The following is a 20,053-nucleotide window of genomic DNA, read 5'->3' as shown; positions in this document are numbered from 1 at the left end:
GTGTCTGACTGAGTTGGGCTTAATATGGATCTGGGTAGGTGAGTCATGAAGCAGACAGCAGACACATTCTTATAACGCTGTGTCATGGCTTCACTGAAAAGAGCACCTCCATAGACGTCACTCTGCTCAGCACCTTTCAGCAGCTATATTGGCTTGAGCACTCTCGCTGAACTGTAGTAGTTCTCAAGCAATGCGAATGGAAACTGATAGTCATTAAGTACAGTCTTACGGTACTGAAACGAAAATATCTCCAGTAGGTCATTGTTTTTATTCTGTATTTTTCCTAATTAGGCTGTGGCTGTCTGGAGTATTCATTCTATTACTTCTGCTCAGTGCACAGTACAGGGAGGCTATCAGACTGAGTAGCCTTTCGTCACTTTAGTCTCAGCTCTTCCTGTTCAGTAAGCCAGCATGTAAACAGTAAGGAGTCCTTGGGCCAGACTCTCTTACACTGCTACTGCCTACTGAGCTCCCCCCAGTGGCTGCAGCTCACACGCTTTGAGTCCGCCAGGAGAAAAGCACACTATAAATGTTATTTGTCTTGTCTTGTCTTAGTGGCATCTCCTAGTGCCAGCGTTGTCTCTTTTTGGATCATTGAAAGGGGGGACATTAAAACCCATGGGTGGATATACATTTATTAACAACAGGGGAGAAATGGCAGCACTTCCTATGACCAGGCTGCATCTGAATGACTACTAACAGAGGCGTGCAGAGCCCCCTAGAGGCAACATACACACCTTGTTGTTAAAACAGATGCTACAAATATGCATTAGAGCCCTAACCTCAAAAGAAAACACAACAAAACAAAAAACAATGCAAACATAAAATATCAAATGGGGGCAGCTAGCCATAAGATACATTTATATTTTTTGCACAGCAAAGAGAAGTGACAGCGTTTATCAAAACAGGCTGCATCTGAATGACTACCAGCATAGGTGTACAGGGCCTAAATATAGGCATGATACACATCTTGCTTTCAAAATAGATGCACAGAATTAACATTAATGGAGGATGTTAGCTTCCAAAACAGTTTGCGTGCAGAGTGTTCTGCACTGGACCTTGGCAATGAGGCCATCCTTCTGGACGGGACCCTAACCTCTACCTTATTACCAAACAAGCAAACACAGTGTAACTCTGGGAGCAGCTGGCCATAATATGGTTTACACACTTTTTACAGACAAAAGGGGAGAAATGGCAGCGTATCCTAAGACCAGGCTGCATCTGAATGACTGCCAATATACATTTATTTATACATGCTGCTCCCCTGACCTTTCGTACCAACAGTCGCCCCAACCTTGGCACACTGCCCTCACAAAAAAACTACAAAATGAAACACGAGCTGCAGAACGCAAATGGAGGAAATCCCGCCACAACCATGATTTTCTGGGATACAGGACCAAGTTGCAAACGTACCATACTATCCTCGCTGATAGCAAACAGATATACTTCACTCACTTGATCGCTACCCAAGCCTCCAACCCACGTCGTCTTTTTGCCACCTTCAATGCCCTACTCAACCCCATACCTCCCCCCCCCCCAACCTCCACCCTCTCAGCCACTGACCTATCAAACTACTTTATCAACAAAATTACAACCATCCAGAGGGATATTTCTCTCCTCCACTCTATGGCCCCCTCCTCCCCACCACATCCGACTCCTGCCTCTTTCTCCTCCCTTACCTCCTTCAATCCTGTCACGGTGGAGGAAGTCAACCAGCTGCTTGCAACTTCACCTGCTACTTCCTGCCCCCTAGATCCGGGACCATCTGATTCTCTGCGCCCACATTTTTCTGGTCTGGCCCCTGTCTTTATCCATCTATTCAACCTCTCCTTCTCCACCGGCATCTTCCCCTACATATTCAAACAGGCCACTGTGCTTCCCCTGCTAAAGAAATCTTCACTTGACCCTGCTCTGCCATCCAACTACTGCCCAATCTCTCTCCTCCCTTTTGCCTCAAATTCTTGAACGCCTGGCCCACCAACGCCTGACCAACTTCTTTAATTCCAACTCCCTTCTCGGTCCTCTGCAATCTGGTTTTCGCACAGCCCATTCTACAGAAACAGCCCTCACCAAAGTGGTCAATGACCTTGCCCTTGCCAAAGCCGAAGGTAAATACTCCATCCTGCTCCTCCTGGACCTCTCCTCGGCATTTGACACTGTCGACCACTCCCTCCTCCTCCACTCCCTGCAGCTAATGGGCATTCAGGACCTAGCCTTAGCCTGGATCTCCTCCTACCTCTCCAACCGCTCCTTCACAACATTTTTCAATGGCTCTTCATCCATTCCTACACCCCTCTCAGTTGGTGTTCCTCAAGGTTCTGCCCTAGGACCACTACTGTTCTCACTCTATACTGCCTCAATTGGCAAAATCATCTCTTCCATGGGTTTCAATTACCACCTGTATGCCGATGACACCCAGATATATCTCCACACCCCAGATCTCTCCTCCTCTACCATGGATAGCTGCCAGGTACCTGAAGCTTAATTAAGACTGAGCTTCTAATATTCCCACCCCGCACAGCTGCACCCCTCCCAGATCTGCACGACACTATTAAAAATACTACCATCCGCCCTACCTCCCAAGCCGCTGCGTAATATGTCGGCCCTTTATAAATACAATAAATAATAATAATAATATTGCCCCCTCAGCCATGTCAGCTGTCTTGGGATACCCCTTTCAACCATATACAGCAGTTCCCTTCCATGTGCATTAGTCTCTAGGTTCTCAACGTGTTGTGCGCGTACCCCAGGGGGTACTTCTGATGGTTCCAGGGGTACTCGGGTTCGATATACTTAACCAAGAAAAACAAATTTAGAGTTTTAGAAAATGATAAATCTTATGTAAACAACCCCAAATTAGTGTTTTAGCTAATTAAAAACAATCGTAAGTTCTTGTAAACTGTTTAGAACCAATTATCATGTACTATGATTAAATATATATTTGTAAAGGGGGTACTTGTGATAATGTTTACTATGCTAGGGGGTACTTGGTGAGTACAGGGTTTTAAAAGGGGCACATACCAATAAAATGTTGAGAAACACTGCATTAGTCCACCTCATTCACTAACTGAATGGCCTAGAGGTGTCAGCTGACCCGTATCGGGTCAGGTGACATGCTGGGAGCCGTGCATGGATGGCAGAAAGCGGATGGGAGCTGCAGAATGCGTATAAGACGGCAGGCGTAGCTATGGGTGGGCAAGGGGGGACATATGTCCCCGGGTGAAGTACTGTGAGGGCACTCGGCACAGTCACTGTTCCCCCACATGCATAAGAGGCGACTCGCTCGCTGCCTGAGGTGCCCCTGCTTCTCATCCTCCCTGTGCAGGAGTGCAGAAGCGTTAACAGCAGCAGAAAAAAATGGGGCACATCTGGCTATCTATAAGGGGACACATCTGGCTATCTATGGGAGGGCACATCTGGCTTTTTAAACAGGTGGAAGGGGGGCACATTTGCCTATCTAATGGGGGCACATCAGCCTATCTAAATGGGGGAAGGGGGCACATTTGGCTATCTAGAGGGAGGGAGGGGGGACACATATGGCTACCTAATCAGCTTTTGTAATTTGACTCCACCCATGACCACATTCTGTAGTGTGGCCACACCCATTTTGTCCAGAGAGGGGCGCAAAAAACGGTCTTTGTCCCTGTGGGCCGAAAATCCTAGCTACGCCTCTGGACAGCACATGAATATCGGTGAGTAGTTCCTGCTGCTCCAAAACCCCCCGAAAGCTGAGCCTTATTATCTTACTCAGACATGCCGGTTAGTTGAGACTTCTGGTTGCCTGAGTTCCGGATAACGGGGACTTTGCTGTATATAAAAGTAGCCCAATAAACAGAAGCAATGAAGAAATTAACATGCTGCTGTGAATGTTCCTGTGTGGCCGGAGAATGGGGAAGTGTTGGTTTCCTGTGACAGATCCACACTGCAGCGTGTGTACAAGTGACAGATAGGCAGCTAGGCATGCTGGCTGTAAGAGTGCAGCACCAGACACTCGGGATACCACAAGCTCCCTTTGAATTGAGGCAATCAAAGTATCAGGCGCAGGACTTTCCGCTGGAAGCATTGTGCTCCAAAGGAGATAACGCGACAACATGAACAAGTAGGTAAATCAAGCTGGTGGAAATATTTTTTTATTTACTTTCTTGGCTTTTTTAAATGGTAATGCAGGTGAACATATTGCAGAATATACTCAGTATCTGAAAGCGGAAAATTGTTTATTTTTGGAACACGGGGATGTAGATATTGGGGCTTGAGTTTATTCACCTAACCATATGCTTTGCTTCCAGCTGACAGAAACACACCTGTATACCTGCAGGGTGCACTAAGATGTAAACATTCATGGCATGGAGGATCTGTGTTTTCATATATTATCTCATGTGTATGCGGGGGCATAATTACAGGGAACAGCTCCTCTGACTGCAGGGGGGCCCAGAGCTGTAAGTGGGCACCTATTACTATATCCCTACCTCTAGTACAGGGGTTGTTCCTTCAGATCAGGTGATTTTGTGATTACTCTTGTTGTAAAGGTGTGAAGAGTATGAAGTTATTATTATTATTTAGTATTTATATAGCACTGACATCTCCCGCAGCGCTGTACAGAGTATATTGTCTAGTCACTAACTGTCCCTCAGAGGGGTTCACAATCTAGTCCCTACTATAGTCATATGTCTATGTATGTATCGTGTAGTGTATATATTGTAGTCTAGGGCCAATTTAGGGGAAGCCAGTGACTTATCTGTATGTTTTTGGGATGTGGGAGGAAACCGGAGTGCCCGGAGGAAGCCCACGGAGATACGGGGAAAACATACAAACTCCTTGCCCGATGTTGACCTGCCTGGTATTCGAACCATGGACCCAGCGCTGTAAGGCGAGAGCGCTAACCACTGCGCCACCGTGTTGCCCTGTTTTATGACTCTTGTGAGATGGGCCCCTAGGCTGGGAGGGTCTACAGGGGTAAGCAAGGGAAAATGTAAATATGGGGGGGGGGGGGGGCAGTAAAGATATGCTGATGAGCCACATGGTTTGTAGTTGCCCAAATGCATACGTTACAAATTCTGAAATAATTAACATCCAAAAAGCGAACTGACTTTTTTAGAAGTTGTATCTTAAAGAACTGAACCTAGAACTGAGCATCAGTTTGACAGCAGTGAGGCTGAAAAGGTTAAACTTGTTAGAGGGATGTCTTTTTTACTACCTAGATCACCATGTAACTACAAGTAAATACACAGAAGTGCAGTACAGCTGCTGAATAAAGTTGCATTTTATCTATCTCGTTTTGAGATTTATATATCTCAAGCACACAGCTCTCGGCATAAGCAGCACTTTGCCCACAAAGGTCTCCCCTCTGCATCTTCTTGTGCCTGATAAAGTGGGCACTGCTAAACGTGGGTGCCTGTAATAAAGATTATCGGCAGAACCCCAGAGCCGATAGTTTCAAACAGTTTTGTTTTGAGCCTTATGCTAGGTACACACGATGCATTTTTTTTTCAGTAGATTTTCCGTCTGATCCATTTCGATTTGATTTTCCGGTCGATTTCCCGCTTGATTCTCTTATCTTATTTATTTCCATTCACTTCTATGAGAAATTGACCAGAAAAACAATCGGAAATAATATTGGACATGACGAAAATTATCTATCGAACTATCTATCTAACACAAAATTGTATGGTGTGTACCTAGCAATAGAAGCAAATCAGTAAATTTGGTTGCACAGCCTGCTCATTAAATGAGGTGACTACCATAGACTACCATGTCAATTTGCGACTATGCCTAAATTAGATGGACAGGGGGGTTTGGCTATTACATAGCTTAACTCCAGCTACTGGTGCAGCAGGTGGCCAAACTCCAGATACTGGTGCCAGAGTCTGGCTATTATATAGCTGAACTCAGGATTTGTGGTTGGATAGTTAACAGGTTAAGGGCTCTGCTTCTGACACAAGAGACCTGGGTAGGTTCAGATCTTGGCTCTTCCTGTTCAGTAAGCCAGCACCTATTCAGTAGGAGACCTTGGGCTCACTACCATTGTTACTGCCTATAGTGCACACCTTAGTGGCTGCTGCTCTGGTGCTTGGAGTCTGCCAGGAGAACGTCTTGTCTTATCACTTAATGGGCACAGGAGTTCAGATTTTGTCCAGCTGAACATTGGATCATCTGTAATGCAGGTATAGCTGACCTCTGTTTTGGGTTATGATGGAGCATTATAAGCTGGAGCATCTGGATAAACCGGTTACAGTTAGGCCTAAATAGGAGGTGGTTTCATGTTAGGTATAGGTGGGATTGGTTAATGTTAGGCATCGTTATGTAAGAGGTGTTAGGTATGGGGGAGGTCAGTGTTAGGTATAGGTGGTGAGGAGTCGGTTGGGGTTAGTGTTAGACCTAGGTGGGGGATATTAATGTGAGTTATAGGAAGTCATAGAAGCCAATGTTAGAGTATCGGTAATAGTACATTACCGACATCCAAACTAACTGAAACGGCAGGAATCCAAACTAACAGGCGCTATGATTACATGTACGCCTTAGGCAAGGATTATCTGTTAAGGGAGGTAATAGACGCTAATCTCAGCTATTAACATAGGCGCCTATAGCATCACCCATTTTACCAGGACATCTCCAGAGCTTATTAACTGCTTCAGAATTAGGTACTTCTGATGCTTGTCCAGTGAAAACTTTTATTAGACCAACACCGAGCCTCTAGTCATGTAAGTGTGGTGTATAAAATGTCTCTGACTACTGCTGCCGACATTAGGCGGCGCTGTATCAGTAATGCTATACTGCGTGGGGCGGGTAAGGGTAATTTGGGAATTAAATCTACCTCCGAGTTGCGACAACTCAGAGGGGGAGTAGTACTTTATGCCGCCGGGGATTCGAGCGGCAGCAGGGTGAGCCGTCACTTGGCTCACCCTAGGCCAGCTCTCCTGCGGCATACACATACATATGCCACATCCGCCCCTTGAGAGCTTTTGCTGTAGCCAGTCTGTTTGCTGTGTCACTCCACTTCCTCTAACTACTTCTGTCATGCCACCTGTTTCTCTCCGCCCCCCTAAAGCCAGGATGTTGCTGCTCCACCCCCTTTAAGACTCCCAGGAGCATTTCCACAACGTTGGATAGCACTGTTATAAAATGTTCACTGGACAAAGGCTTCAAAAATGCGTTCACTTGTTCTTTATTGAATTCATAACTAGATTAAAATCGTGATTTCTTACATATTTCATTTGCATTTTCAATTAGTCACCAACATGAATAATAAATATAACATTTTATTTCCCATTAATTGTGGGTTTTAGTTGTGTAATAAAAATAAATTATTCTAGTGTTCATTGTAAATTATTATACCACCTATAAATGTAATAAACTGCTAGAGATTTAACAGCATGTTAGCACTTTATTATTTACAGATTCCCAGCTGCCAAAAAAAACAAGCTTGTTTCTAATGAAATAGCTTGCAGGTGACAGGATTCAATGCAGAGCTGGGTGGTGGTATCATTCATTTCCCCTAAATTATCCATAAAGAAAGTTCACATTAGAGACAAGGCAATATATAGTATAAACCAGCAATTTAAGAGTGACAGTGGATCCAACAAACTAGGTGCTTTTTAAGGTATAAGGAACTTAGATTTCTTCTGATAGCTAGGGTTTAAACAATACCAGTTTTCTAGCTGTGCTCCTGGTCCTGTCTCTATGTATGTCAGAAGATCAGCAGGACTGCCAGGCAACTGGCATTGTTTACAAGGAAATAAATATGACAGCCTCCATATCAATCTCGCCTCAGGTGTCCTTTAACCTCCCCCTGGTGCTTATCCACTCTCCACAGACCCTTCTCTCTGCATAATTCTAACCTTGACCTAGCACAGAAAATTAACCTCTTTCAATACCTAACTTCCACCCTTTAAATGATGTCTAAAGATGGGCACTAATGGTTCAACTTCCCAAACGACTGACCGGCTAAGCTGATAAATGTGAGCAGTTTAAAATGATTGATTGTGTCCACTAATGGGAAGGGAACACTTACACAATCTCATCCCATTAGAGGAATTGATCATTTTTGTGGGATCGGTTCTATTGATTGGATCATATTGGGTGCATTTTCCCTTCCGTCCCGGACATTGGACTGGCTGTGGCCTCCTTAACCCTCATTTTAGTAACTGCTATTTAACTCAGCAGCTAATTAATTGAACATCGCCCAGTGGCTTTCATTGGCTATCATGGCTTTGACTTATTAGGTCAGTGGAGAGTTGCTTTTTTAGGAGAGTCTTCCTTTGATCCCTTGTGCATAAAGTCAAGGCACAGCATTTATTTAAGGACCACTACCATGAAAAGTTGTAGAATTTAAAAACCATATTTATAAAAAGTACATTGAACTAATGATGATAGAGAGGAGCAGTGTGGTCTGAATTATAAAATTTCATCTTTTGCTTCATTATTCTTTCTGGTAGGGGCTAGTGACTAGGGGTGTGGTTGGTTATGATTAGGGGTGTGTCTTTAAATGTCCCCTTTCTTATCTCAAAATTACATAGTTATTTGGGTTGAAAAAAAGACATACGTCCATCGAGTTCAACCAGAAAACAAAGTAAAACGCCAGCCTGCTCCCTCACATATCCCTGTTGATCCAGAGGAAGGAGAAAAACCCTTACAAGGCATGGTCTAATTAGCCCCAAAAGGGAAAAAAATTCCTTTCCGACCCCAGATGTTAATCAGATAAAATCCCTGGGTCAACACAACTGGGCATTACCGAGTAATTATAGCCATGGATGTCAGTACTGACCCCTGTGGGACCCAATTGCTAACAGTCATCCATTTTGAATAAGATCCGTTTACCACAACTCTTTGTTTTCTGTCCATTAGCCAGTTCCCTATCCATGCACACAGACTTCATAAAAGCTTAGCATGTTAGTCAAACAGGACATGTCTTTAGTAAACTCATGCTGATGCTGAGAAATATGACTATTTTCTACTATGAAGTCTTGTATAGTATCTCTTAGTAACCCCTCAAATAGTTTGCACACAACTGACATTACGCTTACATGTCTATTATTTCCCAGATCTGATTTTTTGCCCTTCTTAAATAATGGGGAAACGTGGGCTGTACGCCAATCTACTGGAACTCTGCCAGTTGAGAGCATCACAAAAGATAGGATAAAGGGGTTTATTGATAACTGAACTTAATTCCCTTAGGGCCCGAGGATGTATGCCATCCGGGTCAGGTGCCTTGTCTATTTTTAATTGATTTAGTCTTGCCTTGACTTCTTCCTGCGTTAAGTATTTAATATTACAGTTGGAAGATTGAGACTCTTCTGCATCTGAAATTTGCAACAGCGATGTTTCCCTTGTGAAGACAGAAGCAAAGAAAGCATTTAAAAACTCTGCCTTACCTTGGTCATCCACCATTGAGTTCCCACCCTCATCCTTTAGGAGTCCAATACAGTCAACCTTTGTTTTTTTAGAGTTGATGTACTTGTAAAACTTTTTTTGGGTTAGATTTGATATCCCTAGCAATTTGATTTTCAGCTTCAATCTTTGCCAGCCTAATTTCTTTTTTTTTAAACTTTTATTGCACTCCTTATAAATGCTTAATGCAGCCTCGGTCCCCTCCTGTTTTAGGACCTTATAGGCATTCTTTTTCCACTTCATTTTATCTCTAAACTTTCTATTCATCCATAGAGGCCTTTGTTTAGGGGTGCTCGGATACCCCTTTTCAAAATCCGGATTGGATTCAGGTCCGGATACCCAGATATCCGATCCGGATCAGATATCAGAGTTCAAAATTTTCTGATCCGAATCAGATATCCGACCTCAGTATCCGGGCAGATTCCGGTATCTGTTTAGAAAAACCGGAAGTGGCCTTTAAATTGCTTTAAAAACATTTTTTAGGGTAAATGAGCCATGTAGCATCATTATTTTTTAAAAGGAAACACTAAATGATGATGTGGGGACTTAAAATCCTCAAAAAAAATGGCTGTCAATTAACATCAGGACTAGGTTCCAGACAACAGTTGTGCAGCCCACATTGTGTCCAAAGTCCTACCGCACAACTTGCAGTTTTCAGCCCAGACACCTCCCAAAAATTACGCAGCAATTGTGTTTTGGGTTAAATATAGGTGCTATCAGCACAGCAGCAGTGGCCTGTGGCACCCTGGCGGTTTGAGCAGCAAAGGCAGCAGGAGCAGGGCAATGCAGCAGCAGCAGTTGTAACGTCTGCCAGGAGCATGCCGGATGTGGCACTTGGCAGTGGCACGTGGGACTTGGCATGTGGCACTTTGCACGTGGCACTTGGCATGTGGCACTTTGCACGTGGCACTTTGCATGTGGCACTTGGCACGTGCAAAGTGCCACGTTACACGTGCCAATTGCCAAGGGCCAAGTGCCACAAGCTGAGTGAGTCAGATAGCAGAGGAGAAGACACTAACTGTCACACTGGCACTGCTCAGCAGCACAGCAGTTTTGTAGTAAGCTAACACAGTAGTACTACTACTCTAACAACTACTAGCACTGACTGCAGTACTACAGTACTAACTACACAATAACACAGTAATCCTATTCCCTAATCCCTAACCTAACCTATACTGTAGCTAGCTAAGGCTAATAGCTGGCCAGCAGGCAGCAGCTGGCCTGGTCTGTGCACATCACACACACAGACACATAGCAGCTGCAGCAGCCCTGCAGCACACACTCTGACTGTCACACAATGAAATCAAGCTAATTAACAATATAACAGTAGTGTAGTGATAGTGAAGGGGTTAATCACTGAACAGCTTTAGGTTTATCACTGTGTACAGCACTTGCTAGGCCAGCAGCATTGGAGCATGTCTCTCAGTGAGCATTCACAAGCAAGGACGAGATTTCTTATCATGGCAGCCCTCCTTATTATACAGGGGGGGCTGGCCAGGGTTCCTTTCGGTGATTGAGTGCCAGGCCTTCTGCTGGGAGCCCTCTGATTGGCTCAATGACGTCCTGGACGTCATCTACTTAGTTACAGTATCTCAATAGTCGGATTTCTGCAGATATCCACGGATATCCGCATTGCCAGCCAACTATCCGCAGATAGCTATCCGGATTTCCACAGAAGTCCTGGAATCTGAATCCGAATCGGATAGCTGAAAAAAGGTCGGATATCCGGATGAGCACCATTGCTTTTTTTTTAATTCCTAGACATTTTGTTTCCATCTGGGATATACTTACTACAATATTGATTGAGAATAATTTTAAAAGTTGGGAGATATGGTCCAACTGACAAAATTCCATGCAAGTTAGTAGGGAGGCTGGTCAGCATCCTAAAGGTGGTCACTCACGGTCCAATTTCTAGCGAAAAATCGTTTGAGCGATCAGAAATTCTGATTGGATTGGTTGTAAATAATCTCTGTTGATGGGCACTATGGATTATGAACGATTATAAAAACAGTCGTCCGATTGGATTTTCGTCAAACCAAAATTTGGATTTTCTTGTTGGTTGCGATAGATAGACAGCAAAGATTGGTTCGTTGATGGTGTAGTGAATGATTACACTTCCGATCAGAATTTCTGATCGCTCGAACGATTTTTCGCTAGAAATTGGACCGTTAGTGGCCACCTTAATAAAGATTATTTTCACAGAATAAAGGAAATCGCCATGGACTACCGTAGTCCAAAACCCATCTGTTAGAATTTTGCTGCCTAATAAGCGACAGCAACATAGCAGAAAAGTTACTTATGGTGCATTTTACTCTCTGAGAATTGTACCTCTTATAAATATGTTTTTAAATGTTACTATTTTTTGTGATAGTGATCCTTTAGGAATGGTTGTTATTATGTACATCAGCTGGCCTTTTATCGCTAAGCATATGCATGTAAGCAGGAACAGACCTTGTACCGCATGAAAGGTCAAATAATAAGGCTAATAGACCAAATGTATGTCAAAATTAGAATTTATATGCACTCTGCGCAAGATGCTCTCCAGTTCCAGAGAAGAAAGTGACTCCAGGATTATTGCAGATACACACAGGCATTGCAGGTGTCACGTTTTGTAGGGTTACTGGTTGACTTTAGGGGAAAAGACTAGATTTAATTACTGGTGGGTGAGCAGATTAGATTGAGTAGATCAGATCACAGCCCTGTTATCCGGACAGATACATATTCTCTCATGTGTAATCATGATACAGGGTGCATAAGTCAGTGTTGTGCTCTTTACACACAGGGAATGTAGCCAAACTGGCTGATGCAATAGCAGAGTTTTCCTTACCTAGAAAGTCATTATGGTTTAATTGGGAATACATTTCCACAATGGTCAAATGCGGTGCTACAACTTTGCATGCATAACTAATCTAAGAAATTATATGATGAATCATGTATGTGTGACAGCACTGAGCCCACGTGTCCTTCTTATGGGAATGGCTGGCTGGCAAGACACGTTTGCTTGGCACATTCTTGCCTAGATGTTGTATCGTGATATCTGCTATTAATTTTCTTTCTGATATACAGGCTAACATACATCACCAGTGTTCTCCCCAGAATTTTTTTTACAGCCGGGTAGCATGAAAAAGTATCTGGGTGGGGTGCGAGGGGGAAATGCAGAGCCAATGCAGCTATGCCTACAGCATAGGAGGAGGATGAAGAGGCAAGCTGATGCCAGCCAGGTGCTCGCCAAAGTTAGCTGGGTGGAGCACACGGCTAAAAGAGCTTGGGGAGAACACTGATAAAAAAATATTGAAACAATAAAAGCACTGTACACGTACTCCAGTGCAAAAATAATATAGATTTTTGTGTACCTCATTTTTACCTGGATGTTTTGGTGATAGTTCCGTCTCATGGCTCTTTAGTGGTTGTCCACCAATTCACTGACACCACATGTATCCCAATTCGAGTGTTGAAACAGGTGGTTGGAACATAAGTTGTATGAGTATAAGTCAACCGCAACGGTCAATCATGGTTCACAAATGCTGTATGCAACATCTAACCGATCTCCTGCTTAACCTCCGTTATCAAACATGTGGGAATGCTACTAGAATAGCATACAATTGCTTTTGAATAGGGCTATGACATGGTCAGTGGGCATTTGTGAAAACAGGAGGTGGGTCAATCCACTGCTCAATGGGCATAGCAGATGTTAGTCAAGCTTTTGAATTGCTTATAAATCTGTCAGCTGCTTTTCACAGCTACAGTAATATCACTTTATAGTAAACTCCAAGGCACCAGGAAAAAGTAGTTTACTATGGAAGCAGGAAATTTGGGAACATGAGGCAAGTGGATAAAAAGGCCGCCGCCATTGACTCTCTCATGTTAAATATCATTTGACAGGTGCCCAACAGGAAATTTGGACGCCTGGTGAATAATAACGTTTACAAAAGCGGCTGGTGAATAATGTTTACAAAAGCGCACTGTGAATACAAACGTTTACAAAAGTGCCTGGTGAATAATAACGTTTACAAAATATACTTACCATAGTTCCCGTGTCTATCTACGTAAATTAAATTATCTACGTGGATTATTGTGGCTCTGTGCAATTAACAAGCTGACACAGAATTGTGTTTCAACGGATCTGGAGGTGTTACTTACAGGGACAACAAAGGATGAGCTGTGATACATCATGAAAGACATCATATGCTCACTCCAACCTGAATATTTTGATATTTATTCATGTTTTAGGCAACATCACAGTCTGCCCAATCTCCCTTTGCACCTACATGGTTTTGATCACACCGCAGTGAGTCTGTACGGTGCTAAGACTGCATTAGGCCACATTTTATGCTGCGAAGTCAGGTAGTTCTATCATTTGAATTGAATTGCTCAGCCACAGTGCTGCTTGGATACTCCTTTTCAAAATTCGAATTGAATTCGGATCCCGATACCCAGATATCTGGATCCGAATCGGATATACCCGAATACAAACTTTTATGTATCCGAGTAAAATCGGATATCCGAACCCAATATCCTAGATATCCGGATAGAAAACCAGAAGTGGCCTGAAATTGGCTTAAATTGCTTCCAAACCTTTCTCTCTCTCTCTCTCTCTCCCCCCTCTCTCTCTTCCCCCCCCCCCTCTCTCTCCATCTCTCATTCTCTCTTTCCCCCCTCTCTCTCTTTCCCCCTCTCTCTATCTCTCTCTCTTTCCCCCCTCTCTCTCTTTCCCCCTCTCTCTATCTCTCTCTCTTTCCCCCCTCTCTCTCTTTCCCCCCCTCTCTCGCTCTCTCTCCCTCTTTCTCTCTCTGTCTCGTTGGTATTATCTGGGTAGTTCAGATACCCAAATATTGGATGAGCAGCACTGCTCTACCATTCTTTACTCCAATATGGTTAGCAGTGACGCCAAACATTATACTTTACCATTTTTGGACATGTATGCAATTAGACGCCCCAGGACCCTGTCTGATTTGAATGTAGCCATCCCTCATAATGTGAAGCTCCATTCTAGAGTGACCTATCAGAAGGCCCAAACATAGTGGGGTAGTCAATGGTCTTTACTAATATCTTGGGGATATACTACCACTGAGGGTTGAATTAGTGGCATAACCACAATTCATAAGGCCCCCAGCAAATCTTTGATGGGAACCCCCCCCCCCCCCCCCACACACACACACACACACATGTGTTCACAGCCCTTCCCTTCCCTCCCAGCATTGGGGGCTGGGCCCATCTAACAAGGGTCATAAAACAATCGTAGCCATCATGCTCTTCGCACCCATAACAAGTGTAGCCACAAAACCACCAGATCTGAAGTATAGTCCCCTGTATCGGAGGAAGGGAAGGTTAGTAGCCCCCCCCCTCCCCCCCCACACACACAGACACACACACAGCTCTGGGCTCCCCTATGATCACAGGGGCTGCTCCCCTGGAGTTGAGTTGAATATGTCATTGTAGCCACTTGCGACAGCAGAAGCAGTCGGTAAATACCACTTCTGGCACACTACAGGAACAGCTATTAGGTCCTGGCATTTTTTTTCCCGTAGACTTCAGGTATGCTGTAAAATTGTTATAACAAGCACAACTGGATAATAGATGTAATTCCTATAAGTGAGAAAACCTTGCCGTGAAGACAGGGGCAATCAGGAGGTAGATGTTCTGCATTTATAGCCTAAGGTGGCATGTCCTCCTCTTCTTTTTTTTTTTTATTATGAGATTAGGAAATTGCTTAGTACAAAATAAAAAGATTGTCATGTTAATTAAATTCTCTTCTGGAGAAACATCTGCCTGTGTTAACTAGTAAATGAAAGCTGTCATTTGCATTTTTTGATCATACAGTTGAGTTGTGAGCTAGTTTGATTGATTTGCATGCATTATTTTTGCTCTATATTTTATGACCTTTTTGTACTGCAATAGGTTTCAGAGATTATGACTTGTGGGATTCAGTGTGTGTGTTTTTTCCCCTTGGTCTTTAATTATAGACCTCCTCTTGGGTACATCGGTCAACTGTACTCAGTGGTGCTAAGGAACCATGTGGCTGGTTGCCGTAGCAACCTGGCTTGTTTGCAGGCTGATAAGAGCTGTACATGTAAGCCCAGCTGTTACTGAACTTGGCAAATATCGTAATAAACATTGAATGGCATGTTTACCAAAAGTCCCAGTATTGTGGCCATTCGCAATCTAATTGTTCAAAATAGGTTTCTTGCTTAGTATTATCACATTTTCTTACAAAAAATGTACTTTCCTTATAAATGTGAGCCTTTGATTATATGGATATGATCTTCGTGATCTAGCATCCAGGCTACTAATATATAAATAAATGTTATACATTTTTTATTGGCTAGTATATATTCAAAATATTACACTCGCAGGGAATAGGATCAGTGTCCAAGGCTCAAAACCCATTACATTTACAAGGTTAGTCTGCCCTTATATTGTTACAAAGGATTTACACTTAACCCCCCCCCCCCCCCCCCCATAGGTAAATTGCCAGCTCACCATCCCTTGGACAGGAGTCTAGTGTGTGTAGAGGTGTCCCTTGATGTTACGTAGATCTCTAAGCGACGCTAGCAAATACATGATGGACAAGTGCACTGCCATATGTATTTCCTTTTAAGGGCTGGTTCAGACGGACGTTTGCAGAGTCTTTACTGCCAGCGTTCGGGGCTTGGCGTTAAACGCTCCCATTCAAGTGAATGGGAGCATTTGTACCAAGCTTTTACGCGCGTTTGCACAAATGCGGCGTTCGGGTCCCGATTTTCACTGGCGTTCAAGGAGCCCCTGGAAGCTACATGTTGCTTCCAGGGGCGGTTAACCGCGACGGGTAATGTCCCCCTAGGGGAAGAGAAAACGCGACCGCATCCGAACGCAATGCGAACGCTGCTGAAAACCTGAACGCATCACGAACGCAACGCCAACGGACGCGACGCCTCCAAACGTCCGTCTGAACCAGCCCTAAAGCAGACCTGCAGCGAAAATAAACTTATGAGATAATGAATTGCATACCTCCCAACTTTTTGAGATGATAGAGAGAGACAGTTAGGCTACTTTCACAGTGGAGCGTTGCGTTTTGATGCGACTTTAAAGTCACAATGCAAACTAACAACGCAACATTCCAAAACTGTCACAAGGCAATTCTATGCCCCGTTAACGTCGCATACAGTAGGCATACAGGCAATGAAAAGTATGCTTCCAGGTCATTACCTGTCCAACGCAGTTAATAACGTGTATAACGCACAGCATGCAGCACTTTCTAATAATGCTACACGTTACACACAACGTGTGCACTGTGAATATTGCACAGTTTGTCCACGTTAAAACATTTTGTAATGTGCGACTTCAACATCGCACTGTGAAAGAGGCCTTAAGCCACACCCCCGCCACACCCCTTATCCTGTCCCATCACACCCCTAATCACACATACCATAAAGATTTCATAAGAAAAATATGTTCTTTTATAATTCACACCACACTGGTACTTTCTATCCCGGATCATTTTCCTTCATATTAACACTTACAATTAGTAATATATCAATTTAAAAACTGGGAATAAAGTTTAGAGTCAAATAAATTTTTAGTAGATAAATATATATATTTAGGTACTTATCCGTTAGCCGGGCGCATCCGGCAGGTGGCGCTGTTGATGTTAATTCCAATCATAATTACTTCACGTAAACCTGTGAATGTAAACGCCGGATGCGCCCGGCTTGACAGATCAAGCCGCCGGCTTGTTTCGTGTCTCGCTCTTCTCCCCCTCTTGCCCTCTCTTCTATAGAACACTGGGGAGGGGACATGCGTGTCCCCCCAGAATCGTTCGTCGCAATGCCGCGGCGAACGACTCTGGGGGGACACGCATGTCCCCTCCCCAAGGCTCATACGAGAGAGGGCAAGAGGGGGAGGAGAGCGAGACACTCACGAAGCAAGCCGGCGGCTTGATCTGTTAAGCCGGGCGCATCCGGCATTTACATTCACAGGTTTACGTGAAGTAATTATGATTGGAAATAACATCAACAGCGCCACCTGCCGGATGCGCCCGGCTAACGGATAAGTACCCATATTTACATAGAAAGAGGAACAAAGGGGGAGATTTATCAGCGCATTACCGACAGTTTTTTCTTCTAAAACTGTTCTAACCATCAGAAGAACAGTTCTGCATGATAGTAAGAAACTTCCCAAAGCCTATGTAATAGTGGCAGTTTAGGGTGGATTTCTAGAGCTACACTACAGTTAAGAAAAGTGCAAATCCATTACTTAAAGGAATACTATCAATGTATGCATTTATTTTTAAATGCTGTATGTTGTAGCACACATTAGGGCAAGTACTAGGAGCAATTTGATTCCTCACACAGCTGTTCCTCTCAGCTGTAAAATCCTCCGTCAGTTTTGGAGTCAGTGTTGGATACAAAATGTATCTAATACTGAGCTCCCAGAGGGCTAGACCATGTGTCTGCACAGGGGAGTTGCTATCAACTCCTCAGTTTATAGTTTAATTATCACCTTGCTGAAAGAATCTTATTGATATGGTGGTAAGGGGTTAAAGATTCTAGCAATGTGTGTTTTTTATCTTTGCTTCTCTTGACTGATCAAGATACTAATGCTAATTGTAGACAGTGGTCTGCCCCTCTCAGCAGCTTGTAAATTGGATGCAGCCTGGAGTGAATCACCTCAAGCAGGCAGCCAGTCTGAGGGTAAACACAGACTGTGGTATAGCTTGTTATATTCCAGCAATATTACAGCTCATTTAGTTACCTGTTACCACCTCATATCAGCCTATTTCTCCTCATGTCTCCTGCATGCTGTGAGTGACACAGTGAAATATATTTGTGAGCTGTGTGACAGAGTAACCAAGCAGCTCAGGGTGACCCAAACTACTATGAGCTGTGTGAGAAATGAATTTTTAAGCAAGGATAGCGACAGAGAGACCTGGGTGAATAAATAAAGTGCCCCTAGCACTAGTGGTAATGTGTACACTAATATAGAATATTAAAAAAAAGTCGTTTCAATCGATAGTATTCCTTTAACTGCTGCAGATAAGAAGTGCTCATTAGTAGTTCTACAGATAGAGCAGACTAGATGTGATTTGTGGAGGGCTCCTCCCCCCTCACTCAGAGCTTGCTGACAGCAGGTGTGTTGGTTACCTCAGCAACAGCAATTCCCCTCACACCCTGCACTGCCTGACAGACCTTCCTAGCTCCTTCTAGTCCTTACAGTTTAAAAAGGAATCTGCACTATCTAGTGATTTCTTAGGATGCCTGAGACAGTTCTGCACGGATTTCTAAAAACCTACTAATATTTTGTCTCAGACACTCTTGATAAATCTGGCCCGTAGTCCTGAAAGAGGGACAGAGAGACAGGGCTCCCAAACAGGGACTGTCCCTGTGCTTCAGGTATGCTTTAAAGAAAATCTGTACTGTCCGATTTGTACAATAAAAAACATACCAATCATGTCACTGTCACTGTGAGTGATCTCCTGGTTTCCTCGAATCGATCACAAATTGATGCACTATCATACGGCCAATCGATCGATTTGTGGTCGATTTCGATCAATTTGATCTATCTGTCAGGATGGAAAATCTGCTGGCAGAAAAACAATGGCTCATAGAGTTGCATTAGATCTAATGGTGGAGTAATGGAAATCTATTGAAAATCGATCTAAATGCAATAGATTTCATTCTAAAATCTATTGTAAATCTGTTCCTACTTTGTGGCACACAACAGATAGATTCCTGTCAGATTCGACCTGACAGGCATCTGACAGAAATCTATCTGATGATCGAATCTGCTGCAAATCTATCAGTGTATGGCTACCTATAGACTCTAAACAAGCATGCAGCAGATCAGGTGGTTCTGACAAATGTAACAAGATAAGCTGCAAGCTTGTTTTTTTTGTGTGACTCAGGCTCAGACACTACTGCAGCCAAATAGATCAGCAGGGCTGCCAGGCTCTTGATAGTGAGGATGGATAATGGATAGTGAGGACCACTTTATGCTAATGTCACAGTTAGACAGATACTAAAAAACACTGGTGTAGGCGCCCTAGACGCTACTAGATGTTGTATATACTGTATATGAAGCATAATTTTTTACTTTCTCAGAAGGAACATACCATTATTTAATGTTAAAAAGTAATGTTTATTCATGCATGGTAGACAACGCGTTTCACGGGTCTTGCGCCGCTTCCTCAGGCCAATACGAGTGCCTTCAATAGTTAGACAGAAGTATTCCACAGTGTTACGTACATTTGCAACTACAATCTGAGGGCAACTACAAATTAGCAATTTTAATGTGGAATTCAAGCTTCAAAAAAGTGTTGTTTTCATTGGTTTAATATTTGAGAACTCCACTCAGTTTTTTATTTATTTATTTATTCAATATAAGTCACTGCTGAGATAGATTTCACTTATTTCCTGACTTGGCAAATGAGTTTTCTTCAGAAGAAGGCTTTATGTTCACTACAAGGAGAGAGAATTCATGAGATGAACCAATAAGAAGAAATAATCTATGAAACAAAACAGATGAAAGCAAAGCTGAACTGAAAATACATTGATGAGATAGTTAATTGAATGTGTAGTACTAATAATAGAACATTAGTACCATAAGGCATAAGCTGAAACTGTGCTTTTTTACAACTATGACAACAGTACTGTGATTGGAGGACACACTGACCAGAAACGCCCATCCTGCTGCA

General features: G+C 43.3%; 1 protein-coding gene across 11 annotated transcripts in view; it reads left to right on the top strand.

Moving 5' to 3' along the window:
• The window catches only part of RAP1GAP2 (RAP1 GTPase activating protein 2), an 863,455-nt gene that overhangs the window by 456,450 nt on the left and 386,952 nt on the right, over nt 1-20,053 (top strand). The window contains exon 1 of one of the 11 annotated variants that reach the window (XM_068270223.1): nt 15,400-15,454. The exons of 8 other annotated variants lie outside the window; for them this stretch is intronic. In XM_068270223.1, coding sequence (XP_068126324.1) covers nt 15,453-15,454 — 2 coding nt within the window. In that variant the 5' untranslated portion in view covers nt 15,400-15,452. Of the gene's footprint in view, nt 1-15,399; nt 15,455-15,670; nt 15,784-18,614; nt 18,753-20,053 lie in introns of those variants that run through there. 2 more of the 11 variants (XM_068270218.1, XM_068270225.1) reach the window with 2 other exon arrangements.

Source organism: Hyperolius riggenbachi, chromosome 2 (assembly GCF_040937935.1).
Source record: "Hyperolius riggenbachi isolate aHypRig1 chromosome 2, aHypRig1.pri, whole genome shotgun sequence".
NCBI lineage: Eukaryota > Metazoa > Chordata > Amphibia > Anura > Hyperoliidae > Hyperolius > Hyperolius riggenbachi.
Note: the sequence above shows the minus strand (reverse complement) of the source record. Positions and strands in the feature narration are given on the sequence as shown.